The sequence below is a fragment of the Panthera leo genome, chromosome B2 (assembly GCF_018350215.1).
Source record: "Panthera leo isolate Ple1 chromosome B2, P.leo_Ple1_pat1.1, whole genome shotgun sequence".
Taxonomy (NCBI): domain Eukaryota; kingdom Metazoa; phylum Chordata; class Mammalia; order Carnivora; family Felidae; genus Panthera; species Panthera leo.
The window spans coordinates 62,573,976-62,599,399 of NC_056683.1; the positions used below are offsets into that span (position 1 = coordinate 62,573,976).

Consider the following 25,424-nt stretch of genomic DNA (forward strand, 5'->3'; position numbering starts at 1 on the left):
GCAGAAATGACAGAGGCACAATCGTATCTATTACCCCATTACTGATAAGCTTAACTTGGATCACATGGTTAAGGTGGTTTAAGCCATGTCTCTTCACTGTACAATTACTACTGTCCCCTTTGTAATTAGTAAGTCTTGTGTAGAAATAGTGAGATTATGCAAATATCCTGTTATCCCCAAATTTTCACCTTCTAATTTTAGTATTCATTTATTTCTCTTGCAAGAAACAGTACTGTATGTGATGTTTGCCAAATACTGATTTTCTAATTCTGACATTTATTCTACATTTATTAGAATGCCACTGTAGGGTAGAGCTTTCCTTTCTCCATTTACTTATTTCCATCATTATACTCATATATTTTGATACTTAAATGGTCCCAGGTTTAGGAAGCAAGAGCCCCTTCAAGCACATTCCCTTATCATACTCTAGCTATACTTCTTCTCTAACATAAGCAGGTGTGGGCTTATATACTTTCCCAGCACCAGCCTCAGCATCAACCATTTCTCCAATCAGCCCGGTTTCCTTTCAATGAAGTTAGTGTTTTATCTATTAGTTGAAACATACACATAGAAATTATTGATCTAGTTTTCCTCTTATTGTTTTCTGATTTTATGTTTACTTTTTTCCTTGTGCTTTCTGTTGGTTTACTTTGCTCCTTTGCTAGCCTTGCATGCTTGGAATTTAGAGTATATTTTTATCCTTTTTTATTGATAAATGTGTTTAAGGCTTTGAATTTCCTGATCCTTATTTCATGATCACTGTCTTACATGTATCTCATAGGTTCTAATATGATATTTCCATTGTTAATTTTAAGAATTTTGAAGTTTGTTTTTATTTCTCCTTTCCTTTCACCCAAGAGTTGCTGAATACAAGGTTAATTTCCAAGTGAAAAGTGTCCTACTTTATTGATTTTATTATAATTTCTAGTTTTAATGCTGCATTGCAATCAGGGAAGAGGTGTTTGTAATATATCTACTCTGTAGAATTTATTGAAGTTTCTTCATGACATAATATATGATCAATTTTAGTGAATGTTCCATGTGTACTTGGAAAGTATAGACTCTATATTGGGATTTAAAGTCCCAAAGTTATGATATGCCTTATTGACTTAGGTCTTCTATATTCTTACTCAATTTTGTGCATCTGAAATGTCTTACCCTGAGTATGGTGCTATGTTATTCTCCTACTATTAACATATTTCAATCTACGTCTCCTTGAATATCTCATACTTCTTGCTTCATAAAGGTGGTTGTGTGTTCTTTGGTACGTAACTATTTCATCTTCATCATAACTTACAAATTTTCTTAATAAGTATATTAGTTTTCTATTGCTACAGTGACAAACTACTACAAATGTAGTGGCTTAAAACAACATCTACTTCTTATTCTGTGGGTCAGAAGTCTGGGCACAGCACAGCTCAGATGGTTCTTTGCTTAAGGTGGCACAAAGCCAAACTACCAAGTTGTCAGCAGGGCTGTATTCCCTCCGGGAGGCTCTGGGGAAGAATCCCTTCATGCTCTTTCAGAGTGTTGATAGAATTCAGATCCTTGAGGTTGTAGGGCTCAATACAGGGTTGTAGTCTTTGATGGCTATCAGCCTCTCAGTTCCTTAAGCTGCTTGCATTCCTCTTCATACTGCCCTCTCCATCTTCAAATTAGTAATGGCAAGCCAATCCTTTATCACATTTTCACTATCCCTGACTTACTCTTTATACCACATACATCTCTCTGACTCAGGCCAAAAAAGTTCTCTGCTTTTAAGGGCACATGTTATTAGACTGGGCCCACACAGATAATCCAGGATAACCTCCTAAAAGTCTGTAACCATAATTGCATTTGCAAAGTCCCTTCTGCCACTTCATGTGGCTACTATAAAGGGTTCCACAGATTAGGGCATGGAAATCACTGAGGGAGGAGAAAAGGATTCTATCACAAAAAGTATCCTTCTCTGTCGGACTTAATGTTTTTCAGCTTGAAATTCTACTTTGTCCAGTATCAAGATCGCTATACGTTTTCTTATCATTTCCATTTGCCTAGTATATCTTTTAATATACATTTTTAGCCTTTGTCAATCTGTTTTAGGTTATACCTCACTTTGTGAGGAAAATTTAAATTTTTCTTTTAATAGTGAGTTAGGTCCACTCATATTTATTGATATGCCTGGAACATTAATCTCAACATATATTATTATCTGAGACTTGTGTGTATTTTATATTTCTCGTGTTTCTTTGTTAATATGTGTTCTTCACTCTTCCATTTTTAAGTCCTTTTTGTCAAGTAGCTTTATACTTTTGTTTCAGTGTATTTTAATTTTCAAATGCTCTTAGCCCCTGTTTTCATATTTAGCCCTTTAATATAAAGTTGATTAGTTTTTATGTATCCAACTCCCACCTACTACCCATACAGTAATCTATAAGAAATTCTACTTCTCTCTCTTAATTGCATGATTTCTGTCTCATCAGAACCTATGTTTACACATATTCTCACCCTTGCCCACATCTTTTCTTCATAGATCTGCAATATTAAATATTCACCATTACTTCTTTTGCTGATGTTTTCCACCTCATCTCTTGGTTGGTTAGAGCTTGGCAATTAGTGGATTTCTCAAGAGCCCGTGGGTACAGAATTCCCTAAGTCCTTAAATGTTTAAAAATCTCTTTTCTAAAAGATAGTTTGGCCAAATATAAACTTCTGATTTTGGACTGTTCATTTAGGCCTTTTTTAATGTCCCCCCGCCCCATTCTTGCTTGCTTTATGTTTTTTGAAAAATCTGATAATAAGTCTAACTATGTTGACCTTGTAAATCAGTGGATTTTTTTTTACTTGGAAATCTTAAGGACTCTTCTTTAATTCTGAAGTCAGTGTTACTAGGAAAATGCACATAAATTTTCCCAGGTACAAAGTGGCTATTTCAATGTGTAGATTTCATGTCTATTTTTAGGTCATTTTTTGGAATCACAACTTTAAATATTAGTTCCACTAATTTCTTTTGTTTTGCTTCTGCATGGACCAATTAAGCTTCTCCTTCTCCAATTAAACACATGTAGTTTTTCCTTCTCTTCCATTTCAACACTTTTTGATTCTTTTTACTTCTTGTTTCTTTCTCTTGGTTGTTTCTCCTACCTTTCTTCAATACTGCTTACCAAATTTTGAGTCTATTTTCCTTTGGACACCCTGTAATTTTGTTTTCATCTCTGTTTTCCTCTCATTTTTCCCACAGTCCAACTCTTCATGTCACTCTGGTTCTTGGCCATTTCTGGTTTTTTGTTTTTGTTTTTTAAATAATGGTAAAAGATACATAACATAAAATGTATCATCATAACATTTTAAGTGCACAATTTAGTAGCATTAAATACATTCACAATGTATAACCAAACTCCAAGAATTGTTTGTATCTGGCAAAACTGAAACTCTGTACCCATTAAACAACAACTCCCCATATCTCTTTCTTTCCAACTCCTGGAGGCCACCATTCTATTTTCTGTTTTCATGAATGTGACTACTCTGGATACCTCATATAAGTGGAATTACACAGTATTTATCTTTTTGTGACCAGCTTATTTCATTTAACTTTTAGGGGCTTTCAGATCAATCTTAGGCCCACCTCCAAATTTCCCCTTTTCTCCCATGCAATTTTCCCCAGACTGACTATCTTTGTTTAAACACAAAGTTTTGCAATAAGAGCTGGAGGGAAGACTTGCTAGATTGGGAGATTTCTTTTTGTTTTTACTTAGAGGTACAGTTGATTCTCATTTGTAGATTCTGTATTTGCAAATGCATCTACCCACTAAAATTTATTTATAACCTTAAAATCAATACTTAGGGCACTTACGTGGTCTTCTGGGATATGTGCAGGGTAATGAAAAATCTAAGTCACCTGATGTGCAAATTCCCAGCTAAGGTTGAACAAGGGTACACCCTTTCTTGTTTCAGCTCTCATACTGTAAACAAGTATCCAGTAAGTGGTCTAGTTAGCATTACATTCTTTGTTTTGTGCTTTTGTGTTGGTAATTTTGCTCTTTCAAAGAGCCCCCAGCATAGTACTGAAGTGCTCTCTAGTGTTCCTAAGACTTAAGAAGGCTCTGATTACTGAGGATGTACTTGTGTAGGTAAGCTTTGTTCAGACAGAAGTAATACTGATGTTGATCTTACATCTACAGTTCAATGTTAATGAATCAACCATATATGTTAAACAAGTCTTCTTAAACACAAACACAAAAAAAAAGATCAGTCATTGATTTTTTAAGACCCACTCCAAGCTTTTCTATGCACTGGAGTTTCATTATTATACCAATGTAAAGATGGATTAGGTCACTTACAAGTGGGTTTATTCTTTATATGAACTACAATATCCATACCATAAAGTTACTGGGAATCTACAAAAGATACTGTAGGTTCCAGAAACTCTAATATACAATTACTATTACTCTAAGAAGCATCTACATTAAAACCCCCCAAAAAATCTCTCTCAAATAGTGATCAAGTAAAATTTGAAATGCACATTTATACATCCAGCAAAAGCCTCCTTTAAAGTTAAAAAGTGCCAGTCTTTTTCTTTAGACATACCTAAATAGTATGACCTAAAACAAACAATAAAAACATACATGCTTTAAATATTATTCTCAGAAAGGAAATCTGCTACATCTTTAAACATAGTTGTAGTAAATTCTAGAGGCTCCTGGGATGACAAAAATATTAGTTAAAAAAATTAAAATATTCCCACACACCTTCAAAACAACTAAGCACTGTCTATGTATGATAAAACTATTTTTCATTGTTTGTTTACCTTATGAATTTTAGTTGTGTTTGTGTATGTGTTGGGGGGTTAGGAGATTAGTGGGACAAGTAGAAATATAAATTTTAATAGTTCTTTATTATGTGTCTGATTCAAATAAACAGAATAAAACAAAAATAATAAAATGCTTAGGAATAAACTTAAACAATGAGACAAAAGACTTATCCACTGAAAACTACAAGACACTGCTCAAAGAAATTCAAGTAGACATAAATAAATGTAAAGACATGCCATGTTCATGGACTTCAAGACTTAGTATTATTAAAATAACAATACTACTAAACGTGATCTACAAAATCAATGCAATCTCTATCAAAATTACAATTTTTTTTTGTTTATTTTCTGGGTTTTTTTGCAGAAACAGAAAAACCCATTCTAAAACTCCTATGAAATTTCAAAAAACCCCAAATAGCCAAAACAATCTTACAAAAGAAAAAGTTACAAGACTTGCATTTCCTGATTTCAAAACTTACTACAAAGCTACAATAATCAAAATAGCTTTGTACTGTCATAAAGACAGATATATAACTAATGTAATAGACCCCAGAAATGAACTCTCCCATATATGATCCATCGATTTTTGACGATGGTGTCAAGACCAAAAGGTCAGTCTTTTCAACAAATAGTGCTGGGTCAAGGGCATCCAAATGCAAAAGAATGAAATTGGACCCTTAACCTTAATCATATAAAAAAGTTAACTCAATATAGTTAAAAAGACTTAAACCTAAGAGCTGAAACTATTAAACTTCTAGGGATAAAAAGGGGGAAACATCTTCATGGCACTGGACTTGGCAATTATTTTTTGGATATGACACAGAAGCACAGGCCACAACAACAACAAATATTAAATAAATTGGACTTCATCAAAATTAAAAACTTTAGTGTATCAAGGACACTATCTACATAGTGAAAAGACAAACCAAGGTTGGGAGATAGTATTTCCAAATCCTATATCTGATAAGGGATTAATATTCAGACTACTAAAAAAAAAAATCCCTTACAAGTTGACAACAATAAAACATAAAGAATTTAAAAACAGACAAAAGACTTGAGTGAACACTTCTCCAAAGAAAATAAATACACAAATAGCCAATAATCAAATGAAAAGATGCTCAAGATCACTAATTATTAGGGAAATGCAAATCAAAGCCACCATGAGGTATCACTCCACAGCCATAAGGTTGGTTATTATCAAAACAACAGAAAATAAGTGTTTGCAAAGATGGAAAGAAATTAGAACCCTTGTGCATTTCTGGTGGAAATATAAAATGGTACAGTCGCTGTGAAAAAAAAGTTTGTAGGTTCCTCAAAAAACTAAACACAAAACGGAAATGTCATCCAGTAATTCCATTTCTAAGTATATACTCAAAATAACTGAAAGCAGGTACTCAAACAGATACTTGAACACCAATTACCGCAGTAGTGTTATTCACAATAGCCAAAAGTTGGAAACAACCCAAATGTGCACCAATAGATAGATAAGCAAAATGTAGATTACATACACAACAGAATGTAATTCAGTCTTAAAAAGAAATGAAATTTTGATGCATCTACAACATGGATAAATCTTGAAGATATTATGCAATTTGAAATAAGCCATACACAAACGAACACAGTAATAATTCCACTTATATGATGTACCTAGAACAGGCAGAGACAGCAGGACAGAGGTCATCAGGGGATATGGGCTGGGGGGTGGGTGTGGAATGGGGAGTTATTCTTGTTTAATGGGTGTGGTGTTTCTGAGATGAAAAAAAGTCCTGGAAATGAATAATGGTGATTGTTACATAATGTTGTGAATGTTCCATGGTTAGTATCACGGAATGCATACTTACAAATGGTTAAAATGGTAAATTTTATATACATTTTACCACAATTTTTAAAAAGTCTCAAAAAATCTGTGATATAATTATGAACATGTATTTACAACTTTCTATGTAAATACAAGAGGTATGTATATAATATAAGGTATATATATATAGTAAAACCAAAAGTTGGATTTAAAACCTAATGAATCCATAGGTTACCCAGGCCAATTAGCTATACAAGTTCGAAGTATGCTGTCATGTAGTTAACGAACATCAGACTGTATTCATAGAAATGTGTTCAGTATTATTTCTGAAAGTTGTTTTAAGAAGCCATTAATTTATTCTAATTAGATGCTTAGTTTTATAAATGTCTACAACATAAAACGGGTATTTTCCTTTGAGTTCTATGGCAGCATTTAAGAAGTTGAAAAATTTTAAATATAAACCTATAACAATAGCAGCTGCAATCTCCTGAGCTGTTTACATCAAAAGGCATTAACACTACATACATTATTTCTTTTAATTCTCACAACAAAAATAAGGTAAGTATATAAATCCATTAGTGAGTTAAGTTAAGGTGAGAAAAGTTAAGGTTTAGAAAGGTGAAGGAACAGAGTTTAGACAGCTGGTTAGGATCAGAGCAAGGACTCAAAACCAAGTGTATGAAACAGCAAAGTCCATGCCTCTGAAATGAGGTATGCATATCCTAAGAATGCAGAGCAATGTGAAACCACAAGATCATTAGGTTTCTCATGAGGATTTACTCTTATGAAAAAAAATTATAATATTTTGTCATAAAAAAAACTATAGAATCGTAGAACTGAATTTTTCCATTTGCGAAAATTTAAATCCAATACATTTTCTTTTTTTTTTTAATTTTTTTTTTTTTTAACGTTTATTTTTGAGACAGAGAGAGACAGAGCATGAATGCGGGAGGGTCAGAGAGACCGAAAGGGAGACACAGAATCTGAAACAGGCTCCAGGCTCTGCACTGTCAGCACAGAGCCCGATGCGGGGCTTGAACTCACGGACGTGAGATCATGACCTGGGTCAAAGTCGGACGCTTAACCGACTGAGCCACCAAGGCGCCCCTCCAATACATTTTCTAATAAAAGAAACATGGATCAGAATACAGATTAAAAGGCAATATTAGCACAAAAGTTTGAGATAGAACATAACTTCAAAGGAATTTCTATCAGGAGAGTCTCATGGATTGTAAGTCACCTCCGGCAGGTAGGGAACAGTGAGTGGGATGAGTGGACCTGTCTCTACCTTCTTCCACTAGGACTACTTAGATGCTAATATTTAAGAAGCATTAAGAGCATGTATCTTCCACTTTATGAACTATATCAACTATGCACAAACACAGAAGTGATAATAATTTTTATATTTCATTTGAGTAAAAAAAAGCAGTGTTTATCCCGTCACAATCATGTTAAACCCTCAATTATATAACAATTTAAGTTTGTATCCCCAGAGTTTTCCTTCAGGCATGCCTATTTTCATTCCTCACTGTTCCTAATTATTCCTCTTATCCTTAACCTAGGCCCAGAAAATGAAAGAAAGGTAAGAATTTAGATCCATATTCAAGAATAATACAGTCATATAACAAAAAGAATAAGTGGTAAATTGATTGTACAGGAGGTTTGGGCCAGTGCAATAATGGGAAGAAAAAAAAAAGCAATTGGGACTCTTACACTGGAAAGGAAGAAATAAAACTGTCTTTAAGCATCTAACATGTTCATGTACATAAAAATTCCTTAGGAAACTATAATAAAGCTACTAGAAGTAAAAATTTAGCCAGGTTGCATGATATAAGGTCAATGCACAAAAACAAATTTCTACATACTAAGAGAAGCCAATAATTCAGGACTGAAGGTAAACAAAATCATAAAATCTTCTGTCTTCTCACATGGAGGAGGGGGTGAGAGAGCCCTCTGGGGTCTTTTTTATTAGGGCATTAATCCCATTCATAAGGTCTCAACCCTCATGACTTAATCAGCTCCCAAAGCCCCCACCTCCAAATACCATCACATTGGAGATGAGGATTTCAACATACAAATTTTGGGGGAACAGAAATATAAAGATATAGGTAAATTTATCAAAATATTTTCAAGACCTCTACATTGACCACTACAAAATGTTGCAAAGAGAAATTTAAGTTATCATAAATAAATGGAAAGCTCTCACGTCCATGAATTGGCAGGTTCAGTATTAAAATATAAGCCGGCATCCATCTTGTCAGCTCAGATGAAAGAATGAGCACTAAAGGTTGTATCATCCCCAGGCAAGGCTGGACTGGCCAGGGAACCTGCAGAAATGCAACTCCACTAGCTTATAAACAAAGATATAATCACCAAATGTACCTAATGAAATCTCTAACATAAAGAGTAAAAGCATTTTTCAGATTCCAAGTCTCCTGAAATGGAAAAGACTTTCAGGAGACCAGACAAAGCAACACCAGAGCACCTGCTAACATGACCTTCTGGGCCTCCAATCAGTGGGGTCCACCTTCTCAGGAGGGCCTTTGCACCAAAAGTTGCCTTTAAAAACCCTAGTTTGTCAGGGCCCCTGGGTGGCTCAGTCAGCTGAGCATCTGAATCTTGATTTCAGCTCAGGTTATGATTTCGGGGTCATGGGATCAAGCCCCAAGTTGGACTCCATGCTGAGTGGAGCCTACTTAAAGTTCTCTCTTTGTCTCACTCTGTCTCTTTCCTTCTCTCTCTCTCTCTCTCTCACCCTCTGCCCCTCCCCTGCTCACACTTGCACTCTCGTGCTCTAAAATTAAAAAACAAAACAAAAAAACACCCTCACCTGTAAGCCACTGGGAGAGTTCAGGACTGTGAAGCATTAGCTCCCTGTTATCCTGGGTGGTGCCACACCAATAAACAGCCTTTCTTGCAATAGGCTGGTATCAAGTTTTTACTTGCTTGCTGTGCATCAGATGGATGAACTCTCATCTGGTTCAGTTTACAATATCAAGTGTCCCCAAATTTGCCTACAGATTCAAAGTAATCCCACTAGAAATCCCAGTGGGCATTTTGTAATATTCTAAAATTTATATTGAAATGTGAAGGATCTAGCATAGCTAAAACAATATTGAAAAGAAGAACAAAACTGAAGAATTTAGACTACTTGATTTTGCGACTGATTATATAACACACCAATAATCAAGTTTTAGCATAAGGACATATAAATAAATGGAGCAAAAGAAAAAGTCCAGAAATAGACCCACATATGCACATGATCAATTGATTTGGCAAAAGGTACCAAGGAAAGCCAATGAGCAAAGAACAGTCTTGACAAGAAAATGTTGCTGAAACAACTGCATCTCCACATGGAAAAGAAGCCCTTAAGTTATACCATCCCATAAAATTAACTTAAAAATGACGACAAACCTAAAATATGAGTTAAACTGTAAAATTTCCAGAAGAAAACATATCAGAAAATGATTGCTATAAAAACTTAAGGAACATCTCTTTGAATGACAGTGTTAAGAAAACATAAAGGCAAGCCATAAAAAGAGACAACATTCACAATACATATATTTGACAAAGTATTTAATCCAGGACACATAAAGAATTCGTAGCTCACTCATCAAACAAAAACTTAAATTTAAAAATGGACAAAAGATTTAAACAGGCATTTTAGAGCAAATATACAGGGGTGTCTGGGTGGCTCAGTCGGCTACGCAGCTGACTCTCAGTTTTGGGTCAGGTCATGATCTCCCGGTTCATGAGTTCAAGCCCCTTGTTGGGCTCCAGGCTGTCAGCACAGAGTCTGCTTGCGGATCTCTCTCTCCCCCTCCCCTACACGCACACTGTCTCTATCTCTCTCAAAATAAACAAACACACTTAAAAACTCTTACAGAAAATACACAAATGGCCAATAAGAATACAAAAAGTGCTCAATATCATTAGTCACCAAGGAAATGCAAATCAAAACCACAATAAAATATTATTATACAGCCATCAGAATAACTATTACAAACAGTTACAATATAAGAGCTGACAAGGATATGAAGCAATCTGAAATCTCACATTGCTGTGGGAAAAAAAAATGGTACAACCACTTTGGAAAATACTTTGGTACTTTCTTAGAAAGTTAAACATACATTAAACATTAGACCCAGAAATTCTACTCTTAGTTATTTACCCAAGAAAAATGAATGAAATGAAAACACATCTACAACAGATGTTTACATCAGCATTATTCATAATAATCTCCAACTGGGAATAACTCAAATCTCCACTAAAAGGTGAGTGGATAAACCAACTGTAACATAGACACCAATCAGGATACTACCCAGCAATAAAACAGAATGAACTACTGAAAAAAAAATGCAACATAGACAAATCTCGAAAACATTTTGTTGCGCCAAAGAAGCCAGAAAAAGGATTATACTACACTCTATTCCATTTATATGAAATAATACAACACATAAAACTAAACCATAATGACAGAAAGACATCAATGGCCATCTGGGGTCTGAGTTCAGTGGGAGACGGGAAGACATGGGGTAGTTTTTGAAGTGATGTGGGTCTTCTATATCTACATAGTTGGCAAAATCAATCTGCACACTTAATAAAGTTGATTTAAAAATCCCTCTAAACTAGGTTCAGTGAAATAGGACAGAGCATGTTTAAATCAAGGCAGCTAATGTTAGAGACCAGGTTATAAATATTTATAAAGAAGCCATATAAAAAATTTAGAATTAAGATAAGGTTGAGGAGAAAAAAAAAGAAGAAGAAGATAAGGTTGAGGAGGGTTTTAGCATACCTTTGGTATTACTAAGACAATCACCTTGCAAAAAAAAGAGTGGTGAGTCTTTAACAAAATTGATTCTAACAGAAGGTTTAAAAATACACAATAGGGGTGCCTGGGTGGCTCAGTCGGTTAAGTGTCCAACTCCGGCTCAGGTCATGATCTTATGGTTTGCAAGTTTGAGTCCCGCATCAGGCTCTGTGCAACAGCTCAGAGCCTGGAACCTGCTTCAGGTTCTGTGTCTCCCCTTCTCTGCCCCTCCCCTGCTCACTCTCTGTCTCTCAAAAATAAATAAACATTAAAAAAAAAAAAAAGTAACACACAATAAATCTGATTATGATATAATTTTGAAGAACTCTTCCAAAAAGGAGATTTTTAGGATGAGCAGTCAGTGCATTTCCTTATTTCCTTTCTAATTATAAGAAAAAGATAAAGCAAAACTCAACCTAACTAATCCTTTCATGGGGCTCTCTAAAACATTTTTTTTTAAACTTAGGTAAAACCCACTTTAGAGCCTCATCTTGCCTAACATTCTTTACACCAGTCTATTCACTGCACTTTGTAAATTACAACATGCATACTGTTCTATACAAAGTTCAGGTGTTTGAAATGCCAGATACAGAATGGACAATAAAGAAGTCTGTTGCCAGCAGTTCTAGACACTTTTTAGACTCAGAGTTGTATTATTATGCCCTTAGTTCAATCTAGGTCCTTAAGTGTAGGTACCACTATCCAATCTGAAGAAATCAAGGCTAGCAAATGATCGTTTCAAAAAAGAAAAGAAAGAAAGAAAGAAAGAAAGAAAGAAGGAAAGAAAGAAAGAAATGGTTTTCTGCCCTGAATAATACCTTTTTATATACTTTCAGAAACATACCACCTAACAAGGAAGCAAATTCTATTAATTTCAGTTAGGGTACCTGAGTTCTAAAGTGGGTCCCAGTTTTCCTATTTATAGAAAAGTACAAACTTGTGCAGCATGTGGGTGGCTCAGTTAGTTGAGGGTCTGATTCTTTATTTTGGCTCAGATCATGATTTCACAGTTTATGAGATCAAGCCCAGCGTCAAGACTCTGGGCTGACAGCGCAGAGTCTGCTTGAGATTCTTTCTCTCCCTCACTCTCTGCCCCTCCCCCACTCATGCTGTCTCTCAAAAATAAGCAAACATTAAAAAAAAGTACAAATTTTCAAAAATGTGCTGGCAGCACACATTACTTACCTATATTCTAATTTAAATTTCCCAACACCTCTGTTACAATACTTGTTTTACACAGGAGTAAATGAAGTTCACAGAGGTGTGTAACTTGCCCAAACTACCAAATGACAGAGCTATGATTCAAAACCAGTTTAACTTCAAAATTCATGCTCAGAAGTATCATGCTATAATGCCTTACAAAGAGAAGTCATTCTCTCTGACAGGTCTATATAAACTGAAGAGTGACAACATAATTTTTGAAAACTCCATTTACCTTCAGGGGACGCAGAGCACCACAAAATTTTGTCCACCAGCTGTTTTCAATGAATTCTAAGTGCCTCTCTCTTTTCCTAAGTGTTCGTAACCTTTCTTCAAATTGTTTTAAAGCACGTTTATCCCTTGATGGCAAAGGTCGACCATCCTTGCTCTACAAATAACAGACCAAAATAAAACAGTTTTTTACCATTAAGGTCTTAGTAAAGTATCCATCAAATTTAGAAAATCATGCAACAAAAGCTTTTTTAGGTTGGATATTCCTCAGGCAAATTTACAAACTGAAAAATACAGACAACAACTAGGTGACAACACACATCTCTGAACCAAGGTCAGCATCAAAATGCAGATGTATACACATTTAATACTGAACTTCTTGATCCCTATTTTCCAAATACATGGTCAAGTTACATGGAGAGACATAAATATCTTTAAAAATACCTTTTTATATGGTACTTTATTCAATTTGCTCAATTACTCTCCCTAACCTCCAAGCTCCTCCTTCTATTCCTTAATATGTTTGGTCCTACCCCTCCTCTCCCTTTGGTCAGCACAGGTTTCATATATCAGCAGAGAGATGCAATACTAGTATGTGCTATGCAGATGTTTTTAGAACTGCTGAGAACTTGCACTTTCTTATTCTCCAAGTACTTTTGCAAAATGAGTCATGTTTTCTTTAGCCAACCTACTGACGGAAAACTCCCAACGACCTATGTTTATGTGATGCTTACTGTAACCTTGAGCAGTACCTTTTCCATGGTCTCGAAGATAACACTTTCCCACTTGAATTCTCCTGGCCCTAAGTGTCTTCAATTAGGTACAATAATAAACTACAGTAATATGACAACTGCTGAATATACAAAAAGGTGAAATGTAAACTTGGTTTTATTGGAAGCAACAAGAAACATATTTACATGGAACTACATTTTTAAAATATAAAGACATCAGATATTAAAATGTTAATATCCCTACTTAGGTTTAAGTAGGTTCTTAAGACACAGACAACAAAATTGCTCTCTAGTGTATCCCAGTGCAGGCTCATCTGAAATCATCAAAATAATGAAGACAACACTCAAATATCCTTTAATAAAGAAATTTACACAGTCATAAAGGTCTCTTTACATAATGGCATTGCCATGCTCTTCTAGACCGAGCCATCCTCTTCCATACCTTACCATATTGCTTCTCAAACTTTATCATGCATAATTACCTGAAAAGTTTGTTAAACACAGATTTCTAGACCCTATGAATAAAATTTAGTTGGTCTTGGGTGGGGCCTAAAATTTGCATTTCTACCAAAGTCCCAGGAGATGCTGGTGCCACCCAAACAGGGACCATACTTGACATACCTGAGGCTATATTTAATTATCTTCACTCCTTTAAGTCAAATACCATATGTACTATCAAATTGTATCCTCAATAAAAGGAACCTGGGAGAAAGGTATTTTCAGAAGGACAAAGGAATAAAACAAACACTCCCTTCTAGAAGACAGATCCAGGCAATAATACTTCAAGTGTATGGTATGAGAAAGGTTTGGTACTTTGTACCTTAAACATTCAGTTTTTCTCAAAACTGCCATTCTATTATCCAAAGGATACCAGCAATAAAGTAGTTTTATTTAACAGCTGGCTTTCACTATTTCAGAAAAAAAAAAAAAAAATAGTAAACTGATTTAAGGGTCCACTGAAAATAAATCCAAGTTATCTGCCTATTTGGTGAATATTTCAGTGGAGTAAAAGACAGAAGTCCATTCTGCTTTGCCTATTAACCAAACCAAGATAAGAAGAATATTGGTTAGAGAAACAAACACCAGGATAGAAACTCAGCGGGATGCCTGGGTGGCTCAGGTCATGATCTCCTGGTCTGTGAGTTCGAGCCCCACGTCGGGTTCTGTACTGATTGCTCAGGACCTGGAGCCTGCTTCGGATTCTGTGTCTCCCTCTCTCTCTGCCCCTGCTCTGCTCGCACTCTGTCTCTGTCTCTCAAAAAGTGAATAAACGTTAAAAAATATATATTTAAAGAAACTCAGCAACTAATTATCTCATCTGGAAAAAATATACATATAAAGTATATGAACACATAGCCTTTGTTCAAAAAAAAGTAAAATGTGAAAGAAAGCTTCCCTTCACACTGTCATTAAGTACTACTGCCCTTTCATATTGTTATCACCATTAAGTAAATCAGTATCCTTACACACATTTTCTATGGATTTATATGCATTCATATATGCTAATATAACATATGGTTTTTGTTATACGTAATAGCTAACATTTCTTGAGCACATTTCTTGTGCCTAAAACTTATCTGTTCCCTTACGTTTATTCTCCTTAAATCTTCAGAACAAAATTTTGAAGTTGGTAGTACTAGTATACCCATTTACTAGATGAGGAAAATAAGGCTCACAGATACTATAATATGCATGATAAGAAGAGCTAGAATTTGAACTGAGAGACTGATTTGATAATCTACCTCATTCTTTTTCATCACTGCACACCACATTATACCATGGCACCTTAATAAATACTTTATTTTTGAACACTTAGACTGTTTTCTTTTGGAAGGGGAGGGTGTGCATTAACAGTGTGCATGAACATCCTTATATAATGAAGTAGGATACATTCCTAGACATCAGCTGCTGGATTAAACTTTACTAACGGGTGTGTTTGTTTGTATATGTACATGTCACATCACATAGTTTTCTTTAAAAAGCTGTAGACTTTACATTCCCACAAACAGTGTATCTATGCCCCAAATCTCATTAATACCTGACAGAGGTAAAAATGTTAAAGATTTCTAAAAGATAAAAAAATAAATATAGGGGCGCCTGGGTGGCTCAGTCAGTTAAGCGTCCGACTTCGGCTCAGGTCACGATCTCACAGTTCGTGAGTTCGAGCCCCGCGTCGGGCTCTGTGCTGACAGCTCAGAGCCTGGAGCCTGTTTCAGATTCTGTGTCTCCCTCTCTCTGACCCTCCCCCATTCATGCTCTGTCTCTCTCTGTCTCAAAAATAAATAAACGTTTAAAAAAAATTTTTTTTTAAATATATATATATATATATATATATATATATATATATATATAATGAGTACTTCTAATTAGCACATCTCTGATTATGAAGGTGACCAACCATCCTGGTCTCTGTACTGCAAGTTCCATGTTCTAGAAAATCTCTCAGGTCCTAGGTGAACTAGGATGCTTGGTCAACCTACTTACTACTAAAGAGCTGAAGCATCATTTTGTAACTTTCACTGGATAGTTTTTCCTTCAGTAAATGCTATTTGGGTCTTTTGTTCAATATTTCTATGTAATGCTTGTCCTTTTTTCTTACTGACTGGAAGATGTTCTTTATACATAACCTATACTGCAGATTATTTCCTCACACTTTTTTTGCTGGTTCTTTAACTTCCTTTTTGGTGGTACTTTTTGGGTACATAAATTTTATTTTTAAAAAAATTTTTTTTCAACGTTTTTTATTTATTTTTGGGACAGAGAGAGACAGAGCATGAACGGGGGAGGGGCAGAGAGAGAGGGAGACACAGAATCGGAAACAGGCTCCAGGCTCCGAGCCATCAGCCCAGAGCCTGACGCGGGGCTCGAACTCACGGACCGTGAGATCGTGACCTGGCTGAAGTCGGACGCTTAACCGACTGGGCCACCCAGGCGCCCCGGTACATAAATTTTAGAACATAAAAATGTAAAACTCACCAATGTCTCAATCAGCATTTGGGATTTTTGTGTGCCTCGTTTAGAAAGGTCTTCTATACACGAACAAAAACTTTACTTTCACTTTCTCCTAATGTTTTTTAAGTTTTGTATTTGATTTGAATTCAGGATTGTTTTACTCTATGGTAGGGGGGTCTATGAAAATTTCATTGTCTTCTATGATTGCACTGAATTTCTACCTAAAGTTATGAACAACTGTCACCTCTACAATAATGAATCTTTCCAATCAGGAACTGAGGAAGTTCTCCATTTATTTCAGTCTTCTATTATGTATTTCAATAGATTTTATAATTTCTATCAGGAAAATTCTGACATTTCTTATTATTTTACTGTTTACAGCTATTGTGAATGAGATCATTTCCTATTACATCCTCCAAGTCGTTCATGATTTCTGCATGTTTGTATCCAGGCACTTTGATGAACTCTTATTAGTTCTATTAATTTGATTAATAATTAATTGAGGTTAATTTTTTTTTAATTTTTTGTAATGTTTATTTATTTTTGAGAGAAATAGAGACAAAACATGAGTGGGTGAGGGGCAGAGATAGGGTGACACAGAATCCAAAACAGGCTCCAAGCTGTCAGCACAGAGCCTGACACGGGGCTTGAACCCACAAACTGTGAGATCATGACCTGAGTGAAGTTGGGTGCTTAACCGACTGAGCCACCCAGGTGCCCTAATTAAGGTTAATTAATAAACAATCAGGGTTAATTAACCCTAACCCTGACTCTTTGATTCTGTCAGATTTTCTTGGTAGATGATATCTGCAAATAATAAAGGATATTTCCCTTGTTTTCACTCTCTCATTCCAATGTTTATACCTGCAATCTTTCTTACCTGACTAGCACCTCCACGAAAATGCTAACGAGCAACAGTGATACTGACTGCACTGTCCTGAATGGGAATGTTTCATTTATCATTAAGTATGAGGCTTGTTACAGGCTTCCTTTCCTAAGTACTTTCTTTTCTTCTAATTTGGTAAGGCTTCTTTTTTGTTTGTTTATAAATATAATTTATTGTCAAATTGGCTTCCATCCAACACCCAGTATTCATCCCAACAAGTGGGTAAGGCTTCTTTTTAAATCATAACTACAAATTGACTTTTACTAAATATTCTTAAGCATCTATTAAGATGCTAATATTTCTCATTCTTTATCAACATATTAAACTATTCTAATAGATTTTTCTAATGTGTCAGACTTTGCATTTCTATGATAAACCTAATCTGATAATTACAACATATTCTATTATAGCATAGGTTTGAATTGCTAATATTTTCTTTATAACATTTGCTTCTATGTTCATAAGAGAGATCAGTACATATATATATCCCTTTTTGTGTGCAATTACCATCTGGTTTCTATATCAGGATTATGCTAGTTTAGTAAAATAATTCAGAAAACTTTCCATTTTTTACTATGGTCTATAGATAATATTTATCTGCTCCTTGAAGGTGATAGAGAAAGAAAAACTTCATTGTGTTTTTAGAAGTACATTTAATTGGCAAGTGGTTACATGTAACTTTTAGCTTATTCCACTAGTATGTAAAACTTGAACATAAATGATACAGTAAAATCTGATGTTACACATGTAATCAGTATATGTGGGATAAGCAAGGTCCTGTTCATACCTGAGAAGAATTTTGTTTTTTAGTTGTTTGAACACTGATAGAAATTCTCAAATTGTCAATGTTTTGCATTTCACAGAAGACAAATTTTAAAACTAAGGACATAGTTTCTTAAGGATATGTTGCAAAAAAATTCAAACAATGTCAAAAATATGGAATTGCCAATATCTAAGTCATATCAGAAAATAGCACAAAGACAATGTACTTTTATGCTTCCCAATTACAATAAAATACCAACTTACTTTTGATTTAATCGTTTGAATGTGTTGCTCCACTTCTTCAATGTCTTCAGTGTTTTCTAAACGTTCATAAGCAGCACTTCTAGTGCCTTTTATCAGATTTAAAGGTAATGCAGACATGCCATAGGCCTAAAAGAAACAAAATTAAAATGTGTTTTCAGTAACACTATTTTACACACAATTATACACAATTTTGAGGGGGAAAGATCCTTTAAAGCAACTGCCAGGGCACCTGAGTGGCTCAATCAGTTGAGCGTCTGACTTTGATGTCAGTTCAGGTCATGACCAAGTTCATGGTTGTGGGATCAAGCCCCATGCTGGGCTCTATGCTGAGCATGGAGGCTGCTTAAGATTCTCCCTCTCTCTTTCTCTGTCCTTCTCCCCACTCGCATGTGCTCTCTCTTTATAAAATTAAAAAAAAAAAAAAAAATAAGAGCAACTGCAGAGTAAGCAGTTGTAAAGGATTATAGTCACTGAAGAACATGGTACATGGGAGTGAATCATGATTATACTGTCCCATAATTCTCTTATTTCACATAACAGTTATATAAATTTACATCTGTATAATACTATTCACAGAATAGATAACATGTATGGTTCAAAGGTAAAGTTGCAAAAATAATGTAAATATAGTACAACAAGCTCACTGATTCATGCTTCTGTTTATCCCTTCTGCTACTGAACCCCTCTAGTGTATTTTTCATTTCAGTTATAACTTCTATTTGATACCTTCTTATATTTTCTGTAGTTCTGTTAAAGTTCTTGCTGTGTTCATCCATTCTTCTCCCCAAATCAGTAAGCATCTTTTGGACCATTACTGAATTCTTTATCAGGTAAATTGCTTATCTCCATTTCATTCAAGTTTTTGTTTTGTTTTAAGTAGATGTGCCTTATTCTTTGGTTTGGGACATACTCTTCTATCTCATTTTGCCTCTATGTCTATATGTATTATGTGAAATAGCTACCTCCCTCAGTCTTGAAAGAGTGGTCTTGTGTAACAGCTGGTTCATGTGGGCCATGAGACCAATCTCCCTTGGCCATCAGAGCCAGGCACTTCATATGAATGTCCACTCTATTTGCTGCATATGCCCACCAGCTGTGGCAGAGCCAGCACTGTTGTGTGGAAAGGTCACTCATCCCACCCAGTTGTGGCTCAGGCACTGTGCAGGAAGAGTGGGGTTCCAGCTGCTTGCCCATCATGGTTATGACCCAGTCTCTATGCAGGTTAGATGGGCCTTAAGGTCCCTCTGGAAGCTAATTACAGCCTGGCTGCTGCTAGGGGACAACAGGGCTCAGGTGCTCATAAGCCCAGCTGTAGCCTATCAGGTGCACAGGAAGGTCTCAAGTTGCTGGACCAACTGGGTTGTGGCTTGGCTGCTGCACAGTGAGGGCAGGGCTCAGCGCACTCTACCAGCCCAGCTGCAGCTTGGTTCTCTGCACAGGTTGGGCAGGACTTACAGCACCCACTTGGACCACCTGCAGCTCGGCTGCTACATGGGGAAAGTGGGGATCATGGTGCTCATCTGGCCCATGTGCAGTCTAATCACTGAATGAGTACAGTGGGGACACTAGCCTGGCCCTTTTGCAGCTGGGGGGCTATGTGGTGCGGGGTGCTTGCCAGCCAGGGTAAGGGGTAAGTGGACAGAGTATGCACTCTAGTGCTAGCATGCTACAGGAAGGATAACAAAAATGGCACACATCTGCTCTGTCATCAGCAAGTTAGAATGAGATTCCAAAAATGGACTCCACCAATGCTTCCATCACCAGATAAAGTCCCTATAGGTCCCTGCCTTTGTCATAGCCACCTTAAAATTAGTTAAGTGGTTCTCTCTCACAGTATAAGTACTCTTCAATCTGTTGCTTTTGTGCTGGACCTTGGGGAGAGCAGGTGTACGCACACACCACTTATGAACAGAAATCTCTGTTCCCTATAGTTCTATGATTCTCCCTCTCTTAACCTACCCATTGATTTTCAAAACCAGATAGGATTTTTTTGGCAGGGGGGTGGGGGGGGGGCAGCATATCTCTCCAGTGCCAGCCCCTAGGGTCAGGATGCCTGATAGGGGACACAATCTCTTTACTCAAGGGAGAGTTCCTTACTTGGGGGATCCCTCCTGATTGTGGCGTCACCTGGGATGGGGTCCCCTGGGTAAGGCCGTATCTTTGATTCTCCTACACTACTGAATGTGTCTTTTTTGTCTTTTGTTGTGGAGGTGCTGTTCATCTAGTTCCAAATATAGCTGTAAGTTTATCGTGTCCATGGGAGAAGGTGAGTTCAGGGTCTTCTTATGCCACCATCTTTAAACTCCCTCCATGGTTTTGTTTTATTTTATTTATTTATTTATTTTTAATTAGGGGAGAATACAAAGAACATACTAAAATCCCAGAAATCAACTAGTTCTATCAGGTAATACCTACTACCTATAACACATTGTATCTAGATAATTATACAAAATTATTACCCAATATTCAAATCCTTGTTATTTTCTAAGGGAGAAATACCTTAAAATATAGTATTTCAAAGTTAATGTTCTCATGATTTCCCTATCATCTCCCCTTCTTCCTAAAGTGGTAGTAGGAAGTAGGTTCCGATAGTAGGAAGAAGGTTCTGTTTCATATTAGAAGAACACATAATTTAGAGTAATTTTTTTGCAATTAATAAATTCTTATCAAATCTATACTTGTAATGACCTTGATAAAATAGAAAAAGTAAAGAATATAAAATATTATATACTTAAAACACTGAAAATGTAAATTAAGAAGCCTACAGGAGCCAAAGTATACCACAGCTCTTTAACCTTTCCTTACAGGACTTTCCTATCCCTTTTACCATCTGACCCATTTGTTTCTTCTAGTAGTTCCACAAATTTTCAAAACATTATTGGGAAGAAAGTAACATAATACTTTCAGACTCTGATGAATAAGCAGTATTACCATGATTATTTGCCAATCATCTGCATTCACATATCGTTTTAACACCAAGTCTATGTTGCTTTTTACAACCAAATTCCAAGGCAAAAATATTTTGCTAAACAGTTTATGCCCAAATAAATTCCCTGTCCTCCCAACCACCTCCAAACAAGCTTATTTTACCCCAATGCTTGTTACTCTCTGTTGAATGGATTTTATCCCTAAATACAGAACCTCAGTATTCAATATTATTTCCGAAAGAATCTGTAGTCTACTAGTCTCACTTCTATAAACCTAACTTCTATGCTGCTTGCAAAGTAATCTCTAGCACCCACATCAGATTATGTCACTCCTCTAATTAACTTCCATTAAGATATCTAGGATGAATTAAAATAGTTTTCAAAGGGCTCTAGGAGGAGACCCTAGGATTCTGGGTAGATGCCTTTAGCGCCACTACAGGAGACAAGAAGGCAGGTAGCCAGGCCTGCTGCTACTTCAACCAGAGCAATTCTATGTTGTACAACTTTTTTCTGTATCATGTAAGATTGTTTTGTCTCATTTTGCTTTGTTTTGTTTTTTTCAATGACAGGTAGAATGACTGGTCTTATGAATTACTGGTCTTGTAATTATCTAATCCTGGCATACAAACCTCTTCATGACCCCTACCAGCGTGTCTCATGCCTCATACCTCTGAATTGTTCACTATTCTTAAAACACTCCAGTTTTACACAGGCTTTTCCAGCTTCCACACTTTGGCACATGCAGTGCCTTTATCTAGAATGCCCAACTTATCATCTCTACTTCTCTAGCAAATTTCAGTGCCCTTCAGGCCTCAGCTTAATTACACCATGTCTGAGAAATATGCCTTGACTTGAAATGTGCCTTGCTTATAACTCTATTATAGTACAAAACACTGTACGTTAACATGATTGGTCTGTACATTTGTTTCATCACTAAACACACTGCACATTGGCCAAACTTGGCTAATCAGAATCACTCAGAAAATTCTTATAAACATAGATTTATCAGCCAGACTACTAACAAGTACAGGAGACTATCTGATCTATAAAAACTAGGTCTCAATTCTTTTTCCTACCTTTATTCTAAGAATAAAGATTTATTAAATTACTAAAATAATTTTTTCTATTAATATTTAACCAAAAATTGTTTGAAAAATAAATCTTAGTTCACACAAACCTAATTCCTTACATGGAATTTACATATTTATTAGACTAGCTGAACTAAATTCCTAAATCGCTTAAACACAAAAATCTAAGAAAATAAAGATATGTCCTTGGTAACACCTTGTGCTAACAGGGGACCAGAATACATCTTTTCATGAATTTTTAATTGTCTTAAAAAAACAATTAGAGAAAGTTGTCATTGTTTGGGGTTACCTAACTTTTAGAGTTTTTTTTTGGGGGGGGGGGGAGGAAGGATTGCATGTTTAAGTTTCAACAATTATCAGGAAATGTAACCATAATATTTAGATTCTAATAAAATTGACATGAAACATTTAGTCAATACAACCTTAGGTTCTCAAATAGTCTTTTTGAACTTAACCTCAGACTTCTTTGGAAAAAAAATGTATTTAAAAAGCTATCCTTTTCAGAAATAAACTTTTATTGCTTACTACTGCCCTCTAGTGAATTACCAGAAAATCAACAAGGCTAAAGAGATTGTATCATTTAATATGCTTCCAGGTTGGTCATAATTGCTTCCAATTTTATTTGTTTCAAGTTCCAAAAATAAAGCACCATCCATATTAAAACCCAAAATTTTCAAAAGAATATATACAAATTACAAACATTTCTAATACCTTCTTATACTGCCCAGTTTAGAACAGCAACTTTTCCCTATATATATATCTCTCTAATATCCGGAATGATAGTTTCCAATCTGTGATCCATGGAATACTATAAAGGCATTGCCTGTAGACTGCATAAATGTCTTACATGTACTTGTAACACCTATTACTCAAGAACACGTGTGCTGTTATGACTAATGAAACAATTCACTAAACATATACTCAATTAAGATTTCCCCTTTAAAATATTCATTGATTCTAAGATACATATATATTTTCTCACATTTAACATTAGTGAAATTCGGATGCCTCTTATAATCACTGGCTACACAGAAGTCATGACATAGCTGTCATTACCAGCCCAGGCACAAATTTGGTCTCAGCTGGTTGCTTTATAGTTACTTCTTCATCAGAGTTAGATGCATTCTTGCTATCACTACTGAGTTTAATTGCCACTTAAAATATCTTTAAGATAGGGCTGTGATTTGACATTGAAACAAAAAGTTAATGTGTAGAAAGAGAGCAAAGGAGCCAACAGTGAAGCAAATATTTATTGAAACAAGGAGCATAATTCTGTATTTTCTTGCAAAGCAACAGTCAAGTGCTTTATGAGCTTAAAGCAACATACCCAAGGTAAAAGCCATTTTCCATTTGCCCTTCATATGGCAAGACAAGAAACAACAAAATCAGTTTATACTTACACATTGGGTATGTTAGCACCTTCAAAGAAAATTTCAGAGATAAGAGTGGAGGCTTCAAGAAAAGCTGCATCACTAATTCTCTTGATAAGACAAAAGAAACATTTTTTTTTTTTTAATTTGAGAGAGAGCACACATGTGTGAGCTGGGGTGAGGGGCAAAAGGAGGGAGAGGGAGAGGGAGAGGGAGAGGGAGAGGGAGAGGGAGAGGGAGAGGGAGAGGGAGAGGGAGAGGGAGAGGGAGAGAGAGAATCTAAGCAAGCCCCATGCTCAGTGCAGAGCCCAATACAGGGCTTGATCCCATGACCCTGGGATCATGACCTGAACCTAAACCAAGAGTCAGACTCTCAACCAACTGAGCTACCCAGGTGCTCCAAGAAACAATCTTGTATAGTAAAACATGGACATGAATAACCAATTCAAAAAAGTGATTCAGAAGACTCAGATTCCAAATGTGAAGTTTTAGGAACACCTTTTCAATTTATTTCATGTATATATATATTTATTATATATGAAGAATATGATTTTTTAAATGTATTTATATGTGAAAAAAAATAAAAGTACTTACATATGTAAAAACTCCTCATGAAATATAAAACAAAAATTATAAATAATAAAAAGCATAGGCAGAGATCATCATAGTGGTACGTAAAGTAAAAGTACATTTTACAATCAGTGGCATAGACTTAATGAAACAGTATCACATGGAAAGCTGAGAAATTTGACTTTTAAAGAGCCTTTCTCTCCTCAAAGATTACTGAGAACCAATGCTCTATTTCTATTTCTGAATCCTTAGTTTATCATTTTTATTTTCTTTAATCCAGTATTTTATATTTTATATTAAATGTATATGTTTTAGCATAATGTTATATGTGTGTGTGTATGTGCATGTGTATACACATATACACACGTGACATGGTCAGATTTTCACTGCAATGTGTATATAATAGAAAGTTCAGTAGTTACCACCTCTATAGGCACTTCAGTGGTCCACAGGATACATTTTGTATGAAAAGTATCATTCAACATTTCCCCACTTGGTGGCACCAAAAAAATTAAAATATCCACATAAATATTTGTGTTTAAAGGTTTCCTTTTTTTATTTGAAAAGTAGCAGATTCTTTTCAATTTAAGCTGAAACAATAGTCGAGCTATATGTTGTCTAATATTCTTCTAAAATTGAGCGCCCAATTATTGGGTTATCCCTTAAAGACACAGAATAGATACAATCTTGGTAAAATTTAAATGATCAACTAGTTTCTAAACTAAACAATAACGTATAGCTAAGAAAAATCACACTCTATTGACACATTACAAAAACTTCTCTGGTCTCAATACTAACAGTTACAGAGTCTGTAACACACATGACTTTACCTTTAATAATTAATTCTTCGCACTCAGGGTCAAAATAGTCTAAATATTAACTTCCCACTTTGGGTATTTTAGTTAAAATTAAATCTCCTCTATTTCCCATGGATATGTACTGTACCCTCTTTCCATGCTCCACCAATGTGAAAAGCTCAATTCTCAAGCTTTTCCATAACAAGTTGGAAGAAAGCTTTATATCTGTAAGCAAATATGATAATTAAT

The 25,424-nt window shown here is 35.5% G+C and overlaps 1 protein-coding gene across 1 annotated transcript in view; it reads right to left on the bottom strand.

Annotated features, from left to right (window-relative positions):
- The window catches only part of LMBRD1 (LMBR1 domain containing 1), a 112,755-nt gene that overhangs the window by 38,443 nt on the left and 48,888 nt on the right, over positions 1 to 25,424 (bottom strand). The window contains exons 8-9 of the mRNA XM_042939131.1: positions 18,424 to 18,549; positions 12,833 to 12,985 (exon numbers count right to left, since the gene is read on the bottom strand). Coding sequence (XP_042795065.1) covers positions 12,833 to 12,985; positions 18,424 to 18,549 — 279 coding nt within the window. The remainder of the gene's footprint in view (positions 1 to 12,832; positions 12,986 to 18,423; positions 18,550 to 25,424) is intronic.